Below are 19,346 nucleotides of genomic sequence, written 5' to 3' on the forward strand. Positions count from 1 at the left end.
CTATTGTATTATTTTTTAATAATGTTTACTGTTAGGTACTGGCTTAATTATTACAATAGTGAATGCTTTACTCAGACTACGGTTGATATGTAAGTGTGTATTGATTGTATACTATGTAATAATAATATTATGGTAACAGGCGCACTATGGCGCTAGAATAGCATTAACGATATTAAAGTTAATTATTATAATTAAATTTTGTAATGGGTGTTGCCGTGGTTTAAAGGTTGACAGCTAAAGGTAGAGACAGGATTATACGGATTTAACAATATTCTGCTTGAGGTAAATAAATGTTTCGTTTCGGTTTCAAACAGTCTTGGCGCTTGAGTGAAATAAACCATCTAGAATAGTTTCCAGGAATTCTTACTTCTATGACAAATTAAGGATCTTTTGAATGTCCAATGTCCATTAATTACAACTGTAATTTTAATACTTGTTTACAATGGTAAACAAGCAACAATTTCTCACCTTGTACTATAAATTAGGTACTACATTCAAAATGCCACTAAGATTGTCTGTAACATGGCTTTGAGTCAACCTATTATCGTCGACCAAAGCGTGATCGATTGTATTACTGCGTAAAGCTGTTATCGCACCTTGAATCGTTCCCGTGAATGGTACAATTCTATCATATTAAATGCATGTACAGAAAAACATATATTAAATTGGCAAGTCGTATAATAAAAGGTAAAAGCTTCATAATAAAATTAAGTGAGACGATCACGAAACTGCTGTCAGATTAGTGGGGGTGAGTAAAATGGCGACCTTGCAAGGTCGTTGGCGCTGCTATGCCGTATGCGAGGGTAAACGCAACGCGCTGCCAATAAACGCTACTGTCGCTACTGCGAACTTCTCACCCACAATACACCCACTCTGTAAGTGAAACTTCTGAAAACATAGGTTACTGCAATATCTATTCATTTAGAATTGGACCCTAGCCAAGGACAACGATATTATAGCTAACTTAGCTTCATACTGTTGTGAAGTAGGTAGAGTCCAACTTTTATTAAGTGTTATAAAAATAAAAATATTACATAAATGGGATACAATATAGTTACCAGTGCAGTACCACATTTAGGTTTATGCGTAACCAATTTAAACTGTTACCGCAATCGTTAAGGTTAATTAAGGTACTCATTATATTTTCTAGTGCCGTTATTAAAATAAACATTTGCATTAAAGTGGTATATAAACAAAAAAAGCTCCGTTCAAATCTGGAGCATTTGGCCAAGAATTTTATTATGACTCAAGCTCCGAGCTATTGAAATCAACCCTAGCAGTAAGTACCAATGGAACAGCTGCGCATTGCGACGATATGGCGAGGTCATTCTCACAAACCGCGCTGATAAACGTTCAGAGTTCAGACTCTACTGGCCTCGAATACTGGTAAATTATTAATTTATAGTAGTTTTTTTAAGTGTGGGTTCTTTAAAAAGCCTAACTCAAAGAAACCACGGTATTTGTTTTCATCAAGTGGTCCTTTGGCTACGTGTTGTATTTTACTACGTGTCTGGAACATATAAGTACATACATTCTCCTAAAAATCTACTGAATAATGTATTCTAAACTAGTAAAATACTCCATGACACTCGACACCAGTCTAGTCAATTCAGTCCTTTGTTCGACTCGACCTTATCCATTTATTGTATATACAAGGCAGGGCGTATTGAGTCTTATGAGTGGAGATGTAAGAACTATTTTTGAAAGCGTCCGGTTTCCTATTGTTCGATGTAGAAAGTGCACCACGAACTGGGATCACGACGAGCATTCTAATTGCGGTTATTCTACGAAAGGACCACTCGGGGCTACATTTTTTGGAGGTTAACTCGTGCGCCTATTAAACCTTTTTTAGTTTTTTACTCTTCGATCTTTAAAAACAGGTGGAGACGTTGTTTTTCTCATTTTTTTTTTTACAAATAATCTTGATTGCTTTCGGTAAAGCAATGTCAGCAAAAACTAGAATTGCACCTGGTAGAGTGATTAAGTGTAAATGCTCGGGACGTGGCGATGGCACCGTGTTCTGTTAATTATAATTAGAGTAAGCTGACACTAACGCACTGTTAACTAGAACTAAGTAGGACGTTAGATGGAAATCGCATCGTGTTCATTGCCTTGTCGGGCTGGCAATAGTGACATACATTCAGAACATGCGGGCGTGACTTGACGAACTTGAATTTTCTGCAAATATGAACAAAATTGACGATAATGGGTGAAGCCATAATTTATTTACAAAATCGTGTCAGACAGCCATGTCACCATTAAGGTCGTCATCAAATGACAATAAGAACAAAATTGCATGCAATTTTGTCCATTCGTAGAAAAATTGAGTTAGTTACGTAAGCTTCACTTTCCCTTGAATGTAAACAAGCAGCCCCTGCGATTTCTAATCAATTTCATGCCTCTTTGCTTGTCGATTAACTGCCTATTTGGGCTTTTTAATCAGCACGAGAATCATCTTTTAATTGGCGTTATCTAATGAGGTTAGAATAAGCCATAAAAATTAAATGAAACGGACAGCTGAATAATGTGAACTTATTACGCCAGCACGATTGTGCTCGTCAGATGTTGCGTCACTCGTCCATTGAAACGGCTAATACTTATCCTCTACCGTCTGCAGTAAGTCAGCTCGTAACGTGGTAACTGTGTACTTAAGTAGGTAACGTTAAACGTTCGGAACACACTGACCGTACTATTGTTTTACATTTAGTAACTTGTTTAAAGTACCTAGCATTGAACTTATTATACCAGCTGAATACAATACGTTTTGTTTGTAACGATCCTTGCTGTTAATTTAGCCATTGACTATCTGAAATACAAAGTAAATAAATAACCTATGTATTTGACACAGCAAGCTTCAACCATGAGCCGTAAATGCAAAAAAAATATCATCATAATTAAAATAAACAGTCCCGATTTATAAACTGATTCAATTGAATCTAAATTATTTTAAAAGTCTAAAATATTTGAAAAGGGCGATAATTATTAACTGTCACTTAAATTATTCCATCTGAAAGACGCTCTTGAGAGTTTACAACGTTTTTAATTAAAACGTTAATGAATGAAAGCTTTAAATAGTCATTGGCCTAATGGCACTACTGCGCCTACATCGTACACGTAAAGCATGAAACAGGGTTATATAAAAGTTGATGAAAAGTAAAAAATACTAACAGTCGCCCTACCTCTTAGTATTTAATGTTTATTGAAAGAATATTTTAATAAGTAGCTAATATGACATAACCAGTCCAGCTTCACATGCGCTAAATTCTTCTGCCAAATCTCACAAAATCGAATAAAATAAGCACTAACTAATAATATAATCTTTATGAAATGCTTAATCGACTAGTGTAAACAACATAAATCTGGTCCAATCTTATTGAGTTTATACATTCTTACAAACCGTTCTCCGCTTTTTGTTGGTCATGTCATGGTTTTATAATATTAAAACAACTATGATATTTCAAAAATCTTGACAAACCTTACGCAGTGTGACGAAATAAAAAAGTAAGCAAAAAATACCGTTTAGGCGTTCTCCGAGCCTCACTCATTTGAGTTTATTGACCAGACTGTCACCTTGAAATATTCATCGCAGGTTTTCTCTGGAAGCCTAGTATGTTAGGCTATATTTAAGTGATTCAAGTGCTAGGTACGGAGCTAGGTGTATAAAAAGAATCATTTAGCATATTGCGCAACAGTAGATGAATCAGTGCGGGCGAGGCGTGTGCGACGTTGACCCACCAGCCGGTCGCTCACCTCCCTCACAGCACGGGCTATCTTCCGACTTCAGGATATCTCTTTTATTTTTATGATCTTCCTTATATTCTTATTCAGTATTGTTGAATATCTCTAAACACCCAGCAAACATTTATTGCTATTGTATTTCACATTTGTTTAAACTTCTGAAATAGCTAAACAATAACAAGTATAGTGTATGATTCACTCATCTCTACTAGTTAATTTAATCTCTATGTGCTCTATTTCAAGACATTCATAGAGATTTAGTTCGGTTTGCTTCTTAGAAGTTTACTATGGAATTTTTCAAATACAAAGCAAATATTTAATTATCACCCCGCATCCTTAATGTTTTCGTATAACCCACTTACGATCACATAACAATTTGTTTAGCAAATATCTGACGTCAGTTTGCGTCCACTCCTTCACCTCACTCTAAGTTGAACATAAATAAAGTTATTTTAAAGTTCACGGCCGCCTCTAGCTGCATCCGGATAAAAAACTTTGATATGCCTAATTCAAAGCCTCATCGTTTATACCTTTTATGGTATTTTTTGCTAATGTAATTATTAAAAGCTTGGAATAACATAATTTACAAAGTTAGACGCCAAGGTAGCGCGTTGTAAGATGACTTTGTGTCCCTCTCTACCCGATTATAAGTACGAAGATATTATTGTATGACAGACAATGTCGTGTGACGTGGCGGAACTGGTCGTAAATATCAACACGAGACACGTAGATTGGATTTTGCAATCATTTCAATGTCATAATAAAATATTTTAAAGGAATTGGCAGAGAGCATTAAACGTCGTTATTCCTATGAACGTCATCTACCAAGTGGGGCAGGGAAAGTGGTGGTTTTGTCCGCTCTGTGATTATCCTCATAATTGATCATGATAAGTAGGCCGGCAGCTGCTTCTGTGTCGTTCAAACGAGGACGAAACTGTAAACTCTAGTTTCGATTTGTATATTATGGAGATTTAGGAACAGAAAAATCGCATTTTTGCATATTAAATAAGTAGGTTTAATACAATGTATTAAGCTCATTGATGTGTATTTGTGTTAATTTATTTGCTATAAAAAATATTTTACTTTTAAACTCCGCTGTAGGCATGTAACAGAATCGAGTAACTTATTTATTGATATGAAATTTTCTTGATATTTATCTAACCTTCGACCTTAGACGCTATCGAACGATTTGCGTATATACATATATTTCTAAGCAATCAACAATATTGTTTTAATAAAAGAATTAATTAAATTAGGTCAACGAAATCATGTCAACCTATTTTATATGAAAATTTTATTATGGCCATGGCCGCACTGGGTGAAACCTCTAGTTTTTAACGCATAACATTTAATTGTATCGAAAAACGGGTGTGGAATAAAACCATAAGTGTGGAGTGCGGCTGCCTATATTAAAAAAAATACGCGATTAAAGCTGCCGCCGCTAGTCTGGCCGGGATCTTAAAATTTATTTCATATTTAATACATTTTATTTCTTCTGCTTTCCAATCACATACTCACTCCTTAGCAACTTTTTCTAAACATCGTGTCTAAATCTTTAACGTAGCAGCTGGTAACTGTAGTCGTACCGTAACGTAGCGTGGTCGTACCGGAGCAACTGCGTAGGTATCCTTTAGCAGCTATGTAGTCTCACTGCTGCGTAGCGGTTTTGTAGTAACAGCGTAGCCGTGCAATAGCAGCAGCGTAGCCGTAGCGTAGCATGCAGTTACGTGACTATGCCGTAGCAGCTGCGTACTTGTGTAGTGGCAGCTGCGTAGCAGCGTAGCCGTAGCGGAGCAGGCGTCACGTAACTATGCCGTGGCAGCTGCGTAGCCGTAGCGTAGACTGCGTAAAACCGTAGTCATAGTCATACTGTAGCAGCAGTATCGACGCGTAGCTACTGCGTAGTCTCCACAAAACTACTCCGCTGGCCCAACTAAGTACGTAGACGTCATGTAGACCACGCATAAAAAATAAATCATACATGTTTATGTTTGATTTATTTTTGTAGTTACTGTACTATATTTTTAGTAAGGAAATTCATGATGATACCTAGCAGGAAATTATAAACATAAAAATCCAAATAATTGTGTTTTACATACTATACCAATTTGGTCATAATGATCACGGCAAAATTTGTAATTTTGTTATTATTTTCTAATCTTTTCAGTAACGTTATATTTAGTTGGTAGTTTAGTTAGTTATTAGCTTCGCCTACTGTATACTGCCTGCCTGTTTTACTAGAGCAGCATCGCATTGTGTTTTATTGCATTATTATCACTGCACGTGAACTGGGAAGTGAGATATAGTAATCAGAATTGATGTGCTACATTTAAAAGTTTAACGATAAACCTAGTGTAGCGTCAGTGCGTCACTCCATCTTGTTTACAGCCGACTTATTCGGTTTTGTTTGTACTTTGATAACCATTGAGGCACGCAAGGGGTGCTATATTATATTTAATTACTTGCATACACTTAAATGATAAATCTTAAAAAAAAAATTTGTATATTTGTCGTTCTTATCATATCATATTGTATGTTTCATACCGCGTGCTGTGACCCCTGCTAGCCTTGTTATATTACATCTTGTTTCTACGTGTCTAATGTGCCTATGTGTGACATACATACGAAATGTTCTCTATAAAGTTAGGAATATTTTATTTACTTATGTAAGCGTCCCTTATTGGTCAACATGAGCAAAAGAATGATATTTCATGAATATTAGATCGAAGTAAAATTGTGTTACACTAGCACACTTGAAACTCTCAACAATAAGTGCCACTCGTGTGGATTACTTTGGACCGCGCGTCCAGCGTACAAGTGTTGACTACCAACTTATCGATTTTCCACAAGTGGCTGTGCTATAATGTAACGTGTGCTCATAAAATAATACTTCACGTTTCTACTATAAAATATCCTCGCATTTTCTTTATTTACTGCCTTTTAAACGAAAACATACATTGGCTTCGATTTTATTGTTATTATTACTGCACTTGGTAAGTTTTAATCACGCATCATCACCACATTTCATGGTCTTAACAGAAAAATGTTTCTTTGTTACAGATTTGGAATGCGTACAACAAGAGTCGTCAATCACAAGTTGTGAAGGTATTGTTACTGACTACCGTTGTTTCATAACATCAATTTGTTGCGCATAAATTCACAAGTATCAAATAAATCAGATGGCTTACATAAAATACATAATATGTAAAGTTAGCATCGAGTGCCATTTGTGGGGAAGCTTATTCTGCCGGCTATCAGCGATATTGTTCCATCAACCTCCACCCAGCCTGCATTAACGTGTGAGAGCTGTGCAAACATCACGAGCACTCAGAGGCTTCGTGAAACACTAGGAATATGTTTTGTAATCTCACCTCTCAGCCCATACCCATACACACACAACACTGCTCTGTAAACGAGGTACAGACTTAAAAGAGCTTTTATTTTCCTTCTACATTTTATGTTAGGTCGGATACTTAGGTTCTATAAAAAACCTTTCCTTAGGAACTGAAATAGTCTACATTTTTTTTTTATATAAAATCATACTATACCATCTCTGTATGTTAAGTTGAAATAGTACGTAATTTAGCATTACAAGTTCAAGATATGCGTGTGTAAATCGTAAACTAGACAGCATAACAAACTGTGTGCGTACACAATATTGCAACAATCTCTTCTATGATTCATAGAAGTAGATTAAATTAATGAATCTGTTGTCTGATGCTTTGTGGAAAAACGTCTCGTCTACATACATAAGCATCTATATAAATTGGACGACAAGTGAGTCATCATTCGACATGGATGTTTGTCTGGACGGGACAAACCGGTCCCCGGGTTAGTGGCGATCGTTCATTGCCACTGCACTCTGCCTCGTGCATGCCGCAGCCTCCTAATTTTCTTTTATCCGTCATCAACTATTTTTACATTCAAGAGACACGAATCGACAGATTTAATTGGCTATAACTATATTTTTATTTATTAAACGTTGATAGTTCTTCATTTATAGCGTGCTACAGCCGTAAACAGTGTCATTATTCCAAGGACATAGAGTAACAGTGGAAAAGTGCTTCGTTATCTTTGCCCTCGACAAAGGACGCGTGTGAAGACTTAGAAATACTTAGATTAAAGTTTTACACTCGTAATACTGTTTGTTACAACATCGCTGTATATCATTAGATAGTTGAATCTTGAATTACGAGATCTATTGCGAGATGCAGTAATTAGTCGCACGTATTTATTGCATGCTCTCTTGCGATCGAGTGATTTTAGTTTCATTGCGATTAGAATTGCTCTGTGATGTAATCCATCTGTAATGTTGGACATCAATATCTTTCTAAATTATTTTTAATCACCGTAAAATGATATTATAATATCGTAGAGTTTGTGGATCATCTACATATAAAAAATATTATTAAGTTACTCTTTTTTCGTTAAATATCTTTTTTTTATTTTGTCCATATGTTACCCGCATATACGTTCAAAAGTCACCTAAAATTTTAGTACACTTTAAGTTACCACAAACATTGTCTTATCCAAATAATTTGTCTGATAAACATGTGCTCTATATACCATTCGTGTGAGCAGAGCTTAGTACGTGCCAGCCAGAAGCCGTATTTTAATTAAAATAATAATTACAATTCGCAAGCACACTGTATCGTTAACCTGGCAACAACAGGTCTCAACCTTCATTTGTTATTCATAGTAATTGTTGCTAGGTCATGACAATATCAAACTGTTTTCAATTAAATCAAAGTAAATAGTTTTTACGTGAAATTACGAAAGGTCTAATTCATTCATGAGCCGCGCCGTCTAAACATGTGCTCTATATACCATTCGTGTGAGCAGAGCTTAGTACGTGCCAGCCAGAAGCCGTATTTTAATTAAAATAATAATTACAATTCGCAAGCACACTGTATCGTTAACCTGGCAACAACAGGTCTCAACCTTCATTTGTTATTCATAGTAATTGTTGCTAGGTCATGACAATGCAACGACCCGATCAAACTGTTTTCAATTAACATCAAAGTAAATAGTTTTTACGTGAAATTACGAAAGGTCTAATTCATTCATGAGCCGCGCCGTTTCAATTTAAAACAGATAACTATTAGTGGTGTACTAAGAATTATTTAATCGTTTTGGAATCCTTATTCGTATAACATGCCTACCATACAAGATTAGTGGTGTACTAAGAATTATTTAATCGTTTTGGAATCCTTATTCGTATAATATGTCTACCATACAACATACGTAGCCGTTTAAAGCGACTTGATTATCCAGTAACTCCATAAAAATAAATATTATTTACAATCCTAATGTCAATTCTCTTCCTTGATCATGTTCAAACAAAAACAAAAGTAAATCACAAATCAGGTTTGTACTAAGTAACAAAGAGTTGACATTTAAATCGGTCCTGATCGGGCAGCGTCCGCCCACGCCGACTTGTCGGCCTCGCAGCCTTTCCCTCGGTGACGCGGCTACCAGAGGCCGAGCACGCACTAACACGGACCTCACTAGACACACATGACGAATACTCACAGAAGTACATTTACTAGCTTCATCCTAACCACAAATGGTTACTGAATAAATTAATTTAGTCACATACTCACTATGCTAAAACCTATGATATAGATAGCAGTTTTCAAACTTGACGTGATCATTCACTATATTGCAATGTTATGATATGACCTACGTAATGTCATGAAAAAATACATAAGTAGCATACCGAAAACAAAAATAAAACGTGACGCATTCATTTACAGTTCGATATTTCTTAAAATCGTCATTCAATGCGCGCGAGCTCTGATGTATTAAAGTTACACATTGTAAGCAGTGGGTCTACTATTCCTTTGTTTTGTGCTGGCCACGGTAGACAGGTACGCGCCGTGACTGACAATAATATCTATAATGAAAGTTTATTTTTATTTGGACATACAGACATACACAGTCGACAGTTCCGGTCCAGTTTATGAGTTTGAAAGCAGAAACTAATTCGTTCCACTGCAACTGAAATTTAACTTTCGCTAAGTGCAACGTTTTTTTAAACGAACAGGCCAAGCGTATGAAACGCTTGGTATCTGTACACATATTTACTGAAAATCTTAACGTCCTTGTCATAATTACTGGCAGTTGTATCATTCAAAATTAGCATAGGTAAATCTTGCTTCAAAGCGAGTTTCTTCAGAATGCTTCTACCTATGTAATTGCTATGATGATAATAAAATGTACACACAAAAAGTTTTATCGTATGCGTTATACTGAGTGATGTTTAAAATGGAACACCAATGGCTTCCCATCCCAATAATTATAATAACGCGTGCTATATTTAATACCTTGCAGACATGGTTTCCATCAAACCGCTACCGACCATTTTCCCTAATGGCTTTAATTAATTATAAAAGCCTACCAATTTATTCAAGTTATTCAACATCGTTTGATGTGTTTCACGTAACCCCATCACTAATCCGGTCATGCGCTACTTGTTTTTGATGATATCTATCGACTTGAGTAACGTTTTAGAAACGATGTTTAACTAAAACAGCTGACACTCACTTGTTGTTTGTTGTGTTTGCTAGTACCGTTGTAAACCAAGATTATCTTGGTTTGGGTGAAACGGTTCGACCGCGTACGAGTAGGTGCGGCGGCGCCTGCGGAGAGACGCACCCTTCAAATTAGTGGTTAAGGAATACATTCTAGTCGCTTCGTCAGAATGCCATTGTATCGACCGTAACCTATGGGCATGACAGTAGCGGCGAGCCTATTAACCTTGGACGCACGCCTACTTTCACATGAAACATCCCCATGTTTGTGAGAATCTTGAGGCGTACATTTTGTTTGTTTACATTTTGTGCCAACAGCTTCTACGAACAGATTTATAACATTGAATCTTTTATTCATCAGTGTATTGAAAACACTTTTGTTGTTATTACATGACGCGTCTCGGAAACTCTCGATACTTTGAAGTCTCAATTCTTGTTTATCATGCTTTTAAGATCACGACTGCCTATATAAGATAAAGTGATGACAGCATAGCTAGGCAAAATAACATTATTGAAAATAAATTATACGTAAGTAGCTATAATGTTTGTAATTGTAAATAAGTGGTTATTTGACATTGATATAAAACGTTAACCAATGCAATGTAAATCGTAATGTTAAAATTTTAAATGTAAGAAATAAGAGTCAATGTTTTTAGAGATTATTCGAAAGCAAAATGTTTCTTTGCAATCATTTACATAAATATCTACTTTTAGTTTTATTTTTATTCGCTTTCTATAGTGTTTAGGAGAATACGTAACAGTATAAAAGATAATCACAAGTTCTCTCGGTTTGTAATTGAGGAAAATAATAAAATATCTACCTAAACGTATATCACAGTGTTAAAGAATAACAGCACACTTTTAATCAAGTCAGTAACTTTGGGTTATTACGTACCCACGTTGATAACAAATAATTACAGCGTATGAAATTTTATTCGTCGTTTTAATTTTGTCAATACCTATACTAAAAATTATATCTTCACTAGTTAAATAAATTGGTCTGTTCCAAAATGCGATAAAAGCAATTGAGGTACGCAGCGCAATTACTAAAATGGAAACTTTTGGCAATGCGAGTGTGTATCTATTACTTTATTAGGCCACAGACATAATAAAATTGTATTATCTGTTAAAACAAAGACAATTAAGACAATAAAATTGGTTCGACGTTTATAAATTTGATTGTGCGTACGCAGAGTGCCATTTCTTTACACTTTCTTTAACTTTAAATATTTTATAATCACGCTACTTTAAAACATGCGATGATAAGCATACTGCATTACTTTTGAAAACTTCTTTACAATATACGCTAGACAAGCACGCAATAAGAATTTCCGTTAACCGATTAAATTGATTCAATTTCCTTGCATTCCTACATATAAGAACGGATCCTAATATAATCATGGCTCCTTTTTATTGATGCTAACTCAAGACAAAAAAACAATCGTGAGTAATGATGCTTATTTCGCATTCTGCACTCTAAACAAACGTATAGAATTAGCACTATAGCGCATTATCACTACCATATGAGTCGAGGCAGAATAAAGATGGTAGCTATTCATACACAAGTACAGAGTGCCATTGTTAGTTTGCACAAGACGCGTCCGCTGTTGAAAAGACCAGCCTTCACCTTGCTTCGGCTCACATGATCAGCCTACTTTAGATGCTATTCATATTTATAAGGATTCCACGTGTTACCGACATTTTGTCCATGTATTTGTTCATTTCAAAGGCAAATTAACTATAAACGTTTGAAAGGACCATTAGTTAAATTAGAAACATAAAATTCCGTATCTACTAGTGTTCTGTCAATATAATCACCAACAAAATTATGCTGTCCGTAAAAATCATAAAATATCTGACATAAATGTGATCGAGGTATTGACATTGACACTTTTTATAATGAAACTGTTTAAAAAAGCTGGTCGTTCATTAATATTAATTAACTTTATTTCATTAACTGATAAGTTAGTATTCATAAAATTAAAATAAATACATTTCAAGAATTTATGATCGATTATATTACGAACAATGAACACAAGAGGAAAGATATTAATACATAGTTCAACACGGTACTTTCTATTTCAAATGCCAATTATTTATTTACTTGACGACGTTAATAACACTAAAGTTTAATCACAATATGTCCTAATTCTCCATGATCTCTGCCGTTACCCAAAACATGTTACATATATTAGGGAGAGTCAAGGTAATTTACAATTTACTTTATTACTGAAGCATTTTGGCCAAGTCAGTTTGTATAATAACCATTGTGAGACATACGAAAGTAACTAAAAAAATACGGTTTACTCACGTAAATATACTGAAAAAAAGCTCTACTAGTTTCGAGTTATAGAGGGACTCTTCCTCGTAGGCAGCGTGTTCGGACGCGTCGGTGTTACGCAGCTTACTGTTGTGACTCGAATCTAGCAGAACTTTTTTTAATATATTTACGTGGGTAAACCATTATTTTAGTTAAGGTTAGTAACTCTAACTGGAACTGCAAGTACTTATTAAATAAAATTAATTAATCGTTGTACACGGACACATTTTAATTAGGTTTCGTAAGTATATTTAATTTATTGTACGAGTATTGATTAAATGTACTGACATACATAACTATTACAACATTGGCTAACGATAGCAGGAGCAAATTACTTATTTATCTTAACATGTATTTTTTTATTTATTATTCTTAGTTAACAACATAGAAAGCGGAAAACTACCTACTACAGTTATGTAATACAGATCTGATGTTAGCGGACACGCAGCGGTGGTTAGATGTTATGTTAGAATTTAAAAATCATTTATATTGCGGTCTCGAGCTCGACTTGGTCCCGCAGTGAAAACATTCTCCGATTCTCCCAAAAGGCGACCGGCAGCAGTTGGCACGGAGTGAAATTTTGGCATCCGTCCTACTCTGCGAAATTGTTACATAACAATGCAGGTATGCGCCCTCTTCACAAGACAGGATGTTTTGTCGATTCTATGATGTATTCAAGCCATTCAATGCTAACTGTAACTAGTTATGACTACAACCCTGACCTTCCTCAGACACATACAATGTTTATAACAAAAACTATTGCAAATTCTAAGATGTAGTGTATGTATGATTACATGAACAATGGAATGACACGTCAATAAAGTCCAACTCTGGTTGCTAACATAAATTCTTGTTGCATTGTTTGGACGCACCCAACTCGTCAAGCGTAATGAATACTAACTAACATAAACAATAACAGGTAAAAACTAAAAAGCAGATTTTGATCATTATTTTTTGCACCATAAATGTAACCTGTTGGCTATCCTGTCTACCTATAGCAACAATGCCGTCTTTCTGAGTATTCGGTTAATACCATACGGTGAACGGCGCGTCGTGGTAAACCATCTGCTGCGACTATTATATCGCAAGGTTTCTTCATTGAAGTGCCCTCATTTCAAGTGTACAGTTATATCCTTACGTCTACCTGCCTCCACGACAATTACGTTCGACACTATTCATGAATGGGTATCATACCTGTGCTCTTTCATCGCGATGTTTACTGATTCATAGTCTGTCATCATTTTTAATTGTTCAAACAAGTAAGCATTGCATATTGTACTACCAATGCTGTATTGTCAGACTTGGTTTTGTCGTCACAATGATCCAATATTTTACGGTGCATAAGAATTGTGGAGTTTCAATCAACTCGTTGCTTCGCTAATTTGTAATGTGTAGTTATGTTCCTCAATATGTGGTTTCACTATCATTTATTGTGCTATTCCAGCTGCTAGGTGGACAGTTATAACGACACACGCTGTAACACTAACCGTGAGAGCCCACTTTGTGTTCATTATACTGTTCTCACTGCCGTTACTCGCGCGAATTCAACGCGTTTAAATGATTTAATAATACATTTGTGAATTTCGCTTAATAAACAACATTTACTCGGACAACTTCTTCATACATCTTATGCATGATATCAAACAAGTATGCTAATTTTGATCACGGCGAACAGACAATATCGACTGAGCAACCTGTATAAGTAACCGCCTTGTTTTGTTCGCATTTAATAATAATTAATTTGTGGCACGATACAACTTCATCATCCCACTTCGTTGACCTAAATCTATCCTACATTGGATATTAGGACGTAAAACCGCGGCAGCTCGATTTAATTAAGTATCTAACCGCGAAGTGTCGATGGTAAATTAAAATCAGAATGTATATGTTCAATTTATTTATTAGTAGTTAATAAGAATTTTGGACTTTAGTGCAAGTTATTACAGAATGTTGGTAGAAGTACAATGTTTGTACCAACAGCAATTGCTTATACAGTTATTTTAATGATCTATAAAATCAGGAATCAATTGTCGATACACAAATGTAACTGTTTCCGTGTTCAAAAGATAAAAATGTTACTAAAATTATGTTATCCTACTTTCCTTTTTGTCACCACTCTATAATTTGTCTGTTGTCACTGTAACAATTGCTGACGAGATCCCATACAAAAAACATGTCACTATTTGCCATTTTTCATAGATTTTTGTTATAATCGTTCAGTGACTAGAAATATGAAACTAGGTTAAAGGAGACCATTTATTTCCGTATAATACCGTCTTAATGTTGAAAGTTAAACGTTCAACAAACTACTTACTGACAATTTACCGTTTTATAGTTGGTAAATATTTACGATAAATATTAGCAATAACTATAGATAGTATAGACATGGCATTTTTGCGTTTGCACGAAGTAATGACCGCATATATTTCCCGTTAGATGCCGTACGTACCCAGCACGGGGTTCGTTTTGCCGGCAGTTTGACCGCAATCAACCGAATTGGAGTATGTTCTCAGAAATGTGAACGACTTGCATTAGCCACTTAATTCGAACGTGGTACTTGATACAAATATCCTGGTTTATTTTGTTTTGTTTATTACACATCCTTTTACAGCAAAAAATAAATTGAATACATTTTAGATGTCCATGATGAAAAGTATTAAGTTGAAGACAAATCTAAGCAAAAACCGAATATATACAATTTCATGAAAGCAGAATACGTAAAAGTGTAATTATAATCTTTGTTATCTTCAGTTGGTATTGACGCGACTATCTAGCCACCTGCGCATAAGTAAACAAACCGTCTGTTGGAATACCGTCATCACAAAGGAACATATGGTAGAAACCACAACGCAGGGGGTCATTGATACAGAATCATCCTGCCAATAATAACCAGCTAACCCACCGCGACATACATATTTGGAATTTCTAATAAAAGATTTTATTATTCTTCGTAACCACCAACAATGTTTAAAAACCACTTGACATAAAGAACAAACGAACATGTCGTAAATATTGTCAATATCTTATGAAGATACAGTAAAGGAGGAACTTCAAAGAGTAGAAATTCAATATGAAATGGGTAGGTTTATTTTATCGTTCCTCGCGTCTGCTTTTTCTCTGAGTAACTTGAAAGTCTAGTCCAGCGGGCTGCTGGTTAGAAATAAACTAAGAATGCAATAACTCATTGATTCACCTTGTTAAATAGGCGTTTGAAATGCATTTAGAATCATGCTCAGAACAATGTTTTCGTTTATTTCGCAAATGTAGCGTAAACGTAAAAATGCTGAGCTATTGTTTTTATGTAGCATGACTCATACGTTTCATAATAATAATTGGAAGTAGTATCTGGAACACTAAAATATTACGGTAACCTATTGACTAACGCGCCAGCCTGGCCCTTAGTCCAAAAGCCATTAGTGAGGAACCGTCAGCCTTCGGCGCGGAGGCGTCATAGTGACCTTGGCGTGTCAGCTTTATATAGCGATTTACCTTTAATTTATTGTACACATTTTATTTGCGAAATTTTCCGATCGATACAGCTCATCTAATAATACGTTTGTTTGTAAATATAAACCTTTTTTTACTTCAGTAATGCTGGAATTTGTCCAAAAGTACGTTAATGTTAGCAGACTACCAGATGGGACACATAATAAACTCTAACATTTGTTTAATAAATACATAACAGTACATAGAGTACATACATTCTTCATGTATGAATAGCGTGGGTATGTTATGACAAGACTAATTATAGCTTCTTCACCTGTCCGTCCGCTTACATGTTTCTAGACAGTGGTTTTCAATGTCGAAAACGCTCAGATTTTTCTGACGGCACACGATTATTACGTCATTTTGAAAATCCATAAACAATTCTGTTAATTGCAAATATGGTTTCGTTATTTTGAAACATTTGTATTTGTTATCAGGTGGAGGAGTGTGTAACTGAAGACTGGTATGGGCGTGCGGTGAGACGCGGAATCCCACAACAAGATGACGGAGGGAGAACGGCAACAGAATGCAGGCGGTACCAACGCCGCGCCACAGCACAGGAAGGGGCACAGGTCAGCCAATTAATTACACACAAACCTATATGCTATCGCCATATTCACACTGGAACTGGTTCATTGCTTCAAATGGCAATATCAAATTGGACTCATTGTATAGGCTGAGAATTGAATGATTCGGCATCAGTAGATAATAACAGATAAAGCTATTATTTTCCTTTTTTTGTACTTAACAAAATGGGTATAATTGTTACCAATACAAATCATTATTTAAGAAACAATGTTTATATTACCTAGTAATCCAGATAATACAATTTGTCTCAACATCTTTGATAAAATCTAACCCGTTAATGATGTCATTTGCGGTTTAAAAAGTAAAACCACTATTGTTACTACTCTATAGAACATTCAAGTGAAACCTGAATGAATTAGACAATGATGTCATCTTAGTTGAAAACGATTTAGGTAAACTTTCACTCATCCTTTTTGAACGACCTGACGCGACATAGACAAAACACAATGGCTATTCTGTCGAGCACAATTTAAACTCAATTCGGAACATTCGCTGTTCGTAAATAGAGTTATTTGGGACAGTACTGTAAAACTGTTTCAGCTTTGAGCTATTAGTAATATGTACATGGATAAACGAAAAACCTTTCTATTTCTGTTTACAACCAATATGCGTATCGGATATGGTTGTGTCAAATCGGGCAACGCACCTGTGACTCCGCTGCTCCACTGGTGTTACGGGTATCCATGGGCGGCGCTGATCGCTTTCCATCAGGTGATTCATCAGCTCGTTTGCTTCATATTCCATAAAAAAATCATGGTTTTTTCACGTATTGCGAGCTATTTACCGATACTTAGGTACATGTATGTTAGGTGAATAGGTACAGATACTGCTACGGACTAATTGTACTTTGTAGCTCCAATTTAGTAGCCAATGCTACAAAATAAAATGGATGTTTCTATGCGCTCCGGTTCACGAGAGTATCTTTCATGAATTATTATGATGACCCACTTCTCGTTTCGATTGCACGTTGCCGCTTGCTTTATCACTGTATAGAATTAGCTTTGGTTTGTACTCTTTGTTCGTTGAACTTTCGGGTCATTTGAATTTGTTAGCTTTACTGGGCAAGTAAATAGATAGAGTAAAATATTGTATAGGTACGGTAGGCTAGTTTTAGTCAGCAAAACATCTGTGTTAAAATTAAAAATTGATGTCTTTATTATATCCAGTACCCAAAGAAACAACGAACGGGTCACTATTTACTAAAATAAAATTAGAATACTAGAGCTACATTTGAGGGAAGGAACTTACTATACCGAACTTTATTATTTATTAATATCGGTTACATTGCGATAATAATTGAAGAAGATATAATAAAAAGTTCACCGGTTAATTTTCTTATACGAATGTAATAAAATCAAATTTCCGCAGTAAGGTGCGCTGCGCTTATTGTAGCAATCATTAATGAAAACTGCTCTTTCTCCAGTTCGCTATCTGCGCTTAATTATTTATACAGTGTCATAAGTAAATGGCCATTAGAAGTTGTTGCAATTAAAACAATTGTTTCATAATCAGCTCCGCACCCCGCGGTATCGCAGTAGTCAACGAGTCAGTTTGTTAATTGCAATCATTACGTACGAATGTATTGAACCATGAAATCAATATGTTCTCCTTTATTGTCTTTCATTAGGAACGGAACCAAATTGTTATATGCGGTATTTATATATTTTGATAAATATTCAATTGCATTCTTATACTGACATTGTTCTCCAATGAGCAAAATGTACGCTGAGACTGAGAATCACAGAATGCAGAATCAAAACAGTCACTTGATCGTTACAAAACAACGATGTCTTCCCACGAACACGATCCATTTTATCTCTGAAATCTGTTATTTATTATCTACGAAACTAGAAACTTTGCTCTACATTAGTTAGTAGCTAGTACGTACATTTAAATATTGTTGAAGTAAACACAGTATTTAACTGTAATGTTGTTTTTCCTCGTGTATGAATACTTAGTGGTACCCCTCGACGACGAGGTCATTTTATCATACATTATCATTCAAGATAATCGTTACTGATATCTTTCCATTGAATCCAATGTTGACTCATTTTAATACCTGTGTAGCAAAATACACAAAATTGATATAAACACCGGTATTTGTTAGTGAATCACTGGATTATCTAAAAAGCGAAAATGTTTATAAATATGTTCAGACTAGATAGGGCTTATCTCACGTGACTAGGTAAATATTAGACATATTTGATAAGTGGTTTAAAGCACCGGTGTCTCGAAGGCCAGTTACGCCACACGTACCGCTGCAAAGCTAGGCTAGGCTCCAACGTACACCTAGATGTTTGCTTATAGTATACAGTCGAGTTCATGTGCAGCACGTGTGTGTGCACATTGCAGTAACTTGGTATTCAAACGTTGCTAGTCATTTCGATAGTCCCTAGTCTGAGCGTTGTTATGATTCAGATTCAGTCGTTGTATGTTTTTATACAACCAGATGTATCATGTAATACTAGTATCATTTAGCTAAGCAAAACAACAGCTAACACTGCCACAGTTATCATACACTTACAGGTTTAATAATCGTCGATATCTAATGAGTTCAACGGGTAATCAGCTGTAAATATCCAGGAAGATTACCTAAATAACCCGGTCCCCGTCACCTGTTTGAATGGGACAAACAAACTCCTTGGTCCCTTAGTGCGATAACGTCGTGTACTCGTCATATC

General features: G+C 35.5%; 1 protein-coding gene across 3 annotated transcripts in view; it reads left to right on the forward strand.

Annotated features, from left to right (window-relative positions):
- LOC118278495 (solute carrier organic anion transporter family member 5A1) overlaps positions 1-19,346 on the forward strand; it is a 40,188-nt gene that overhangs the window by 9,127 nt on the left and 11,715 nt on the right. For 2 of the 3 annotated variants that reach the window (XM_050698870.1, XM_050698872.1), the window contains exons 2-3: positions 6,799-6,843; positions 16,515-16,649. In XM_050698870.1, coding sequence (XP_050554827.1) covers positions 16,579-16,649 — 71 coding nt within the window. In that variant the 5' untranslated portion in view covers positions 6,799-6,843; positions 16,515-16,578. The remainder of the gene's footprint in view (positions 1-6,798; positions 6,844-16,514; positions 16,650-19,346) is intronic. The other variant, XM_050698871.1, reaches the window with a different exon arrangement.

Source organism: Spodoptera frugiperda, chromosome 15 (genome assembly GCF_023101765.2).
Source record: "Spodoptera frugiperda isolate SF20-4 chromosome 15, AGI-APGP_CSIRO_Sfru_2.0, whole genome shotgun sequence".
NCBI classification, from domain to species: Eukaryota; Metazoa; Arthropoda; class Insecta; order Lepidoptera; family Noctuidae; genus Spodoptera; species Spodoptera frugiperda.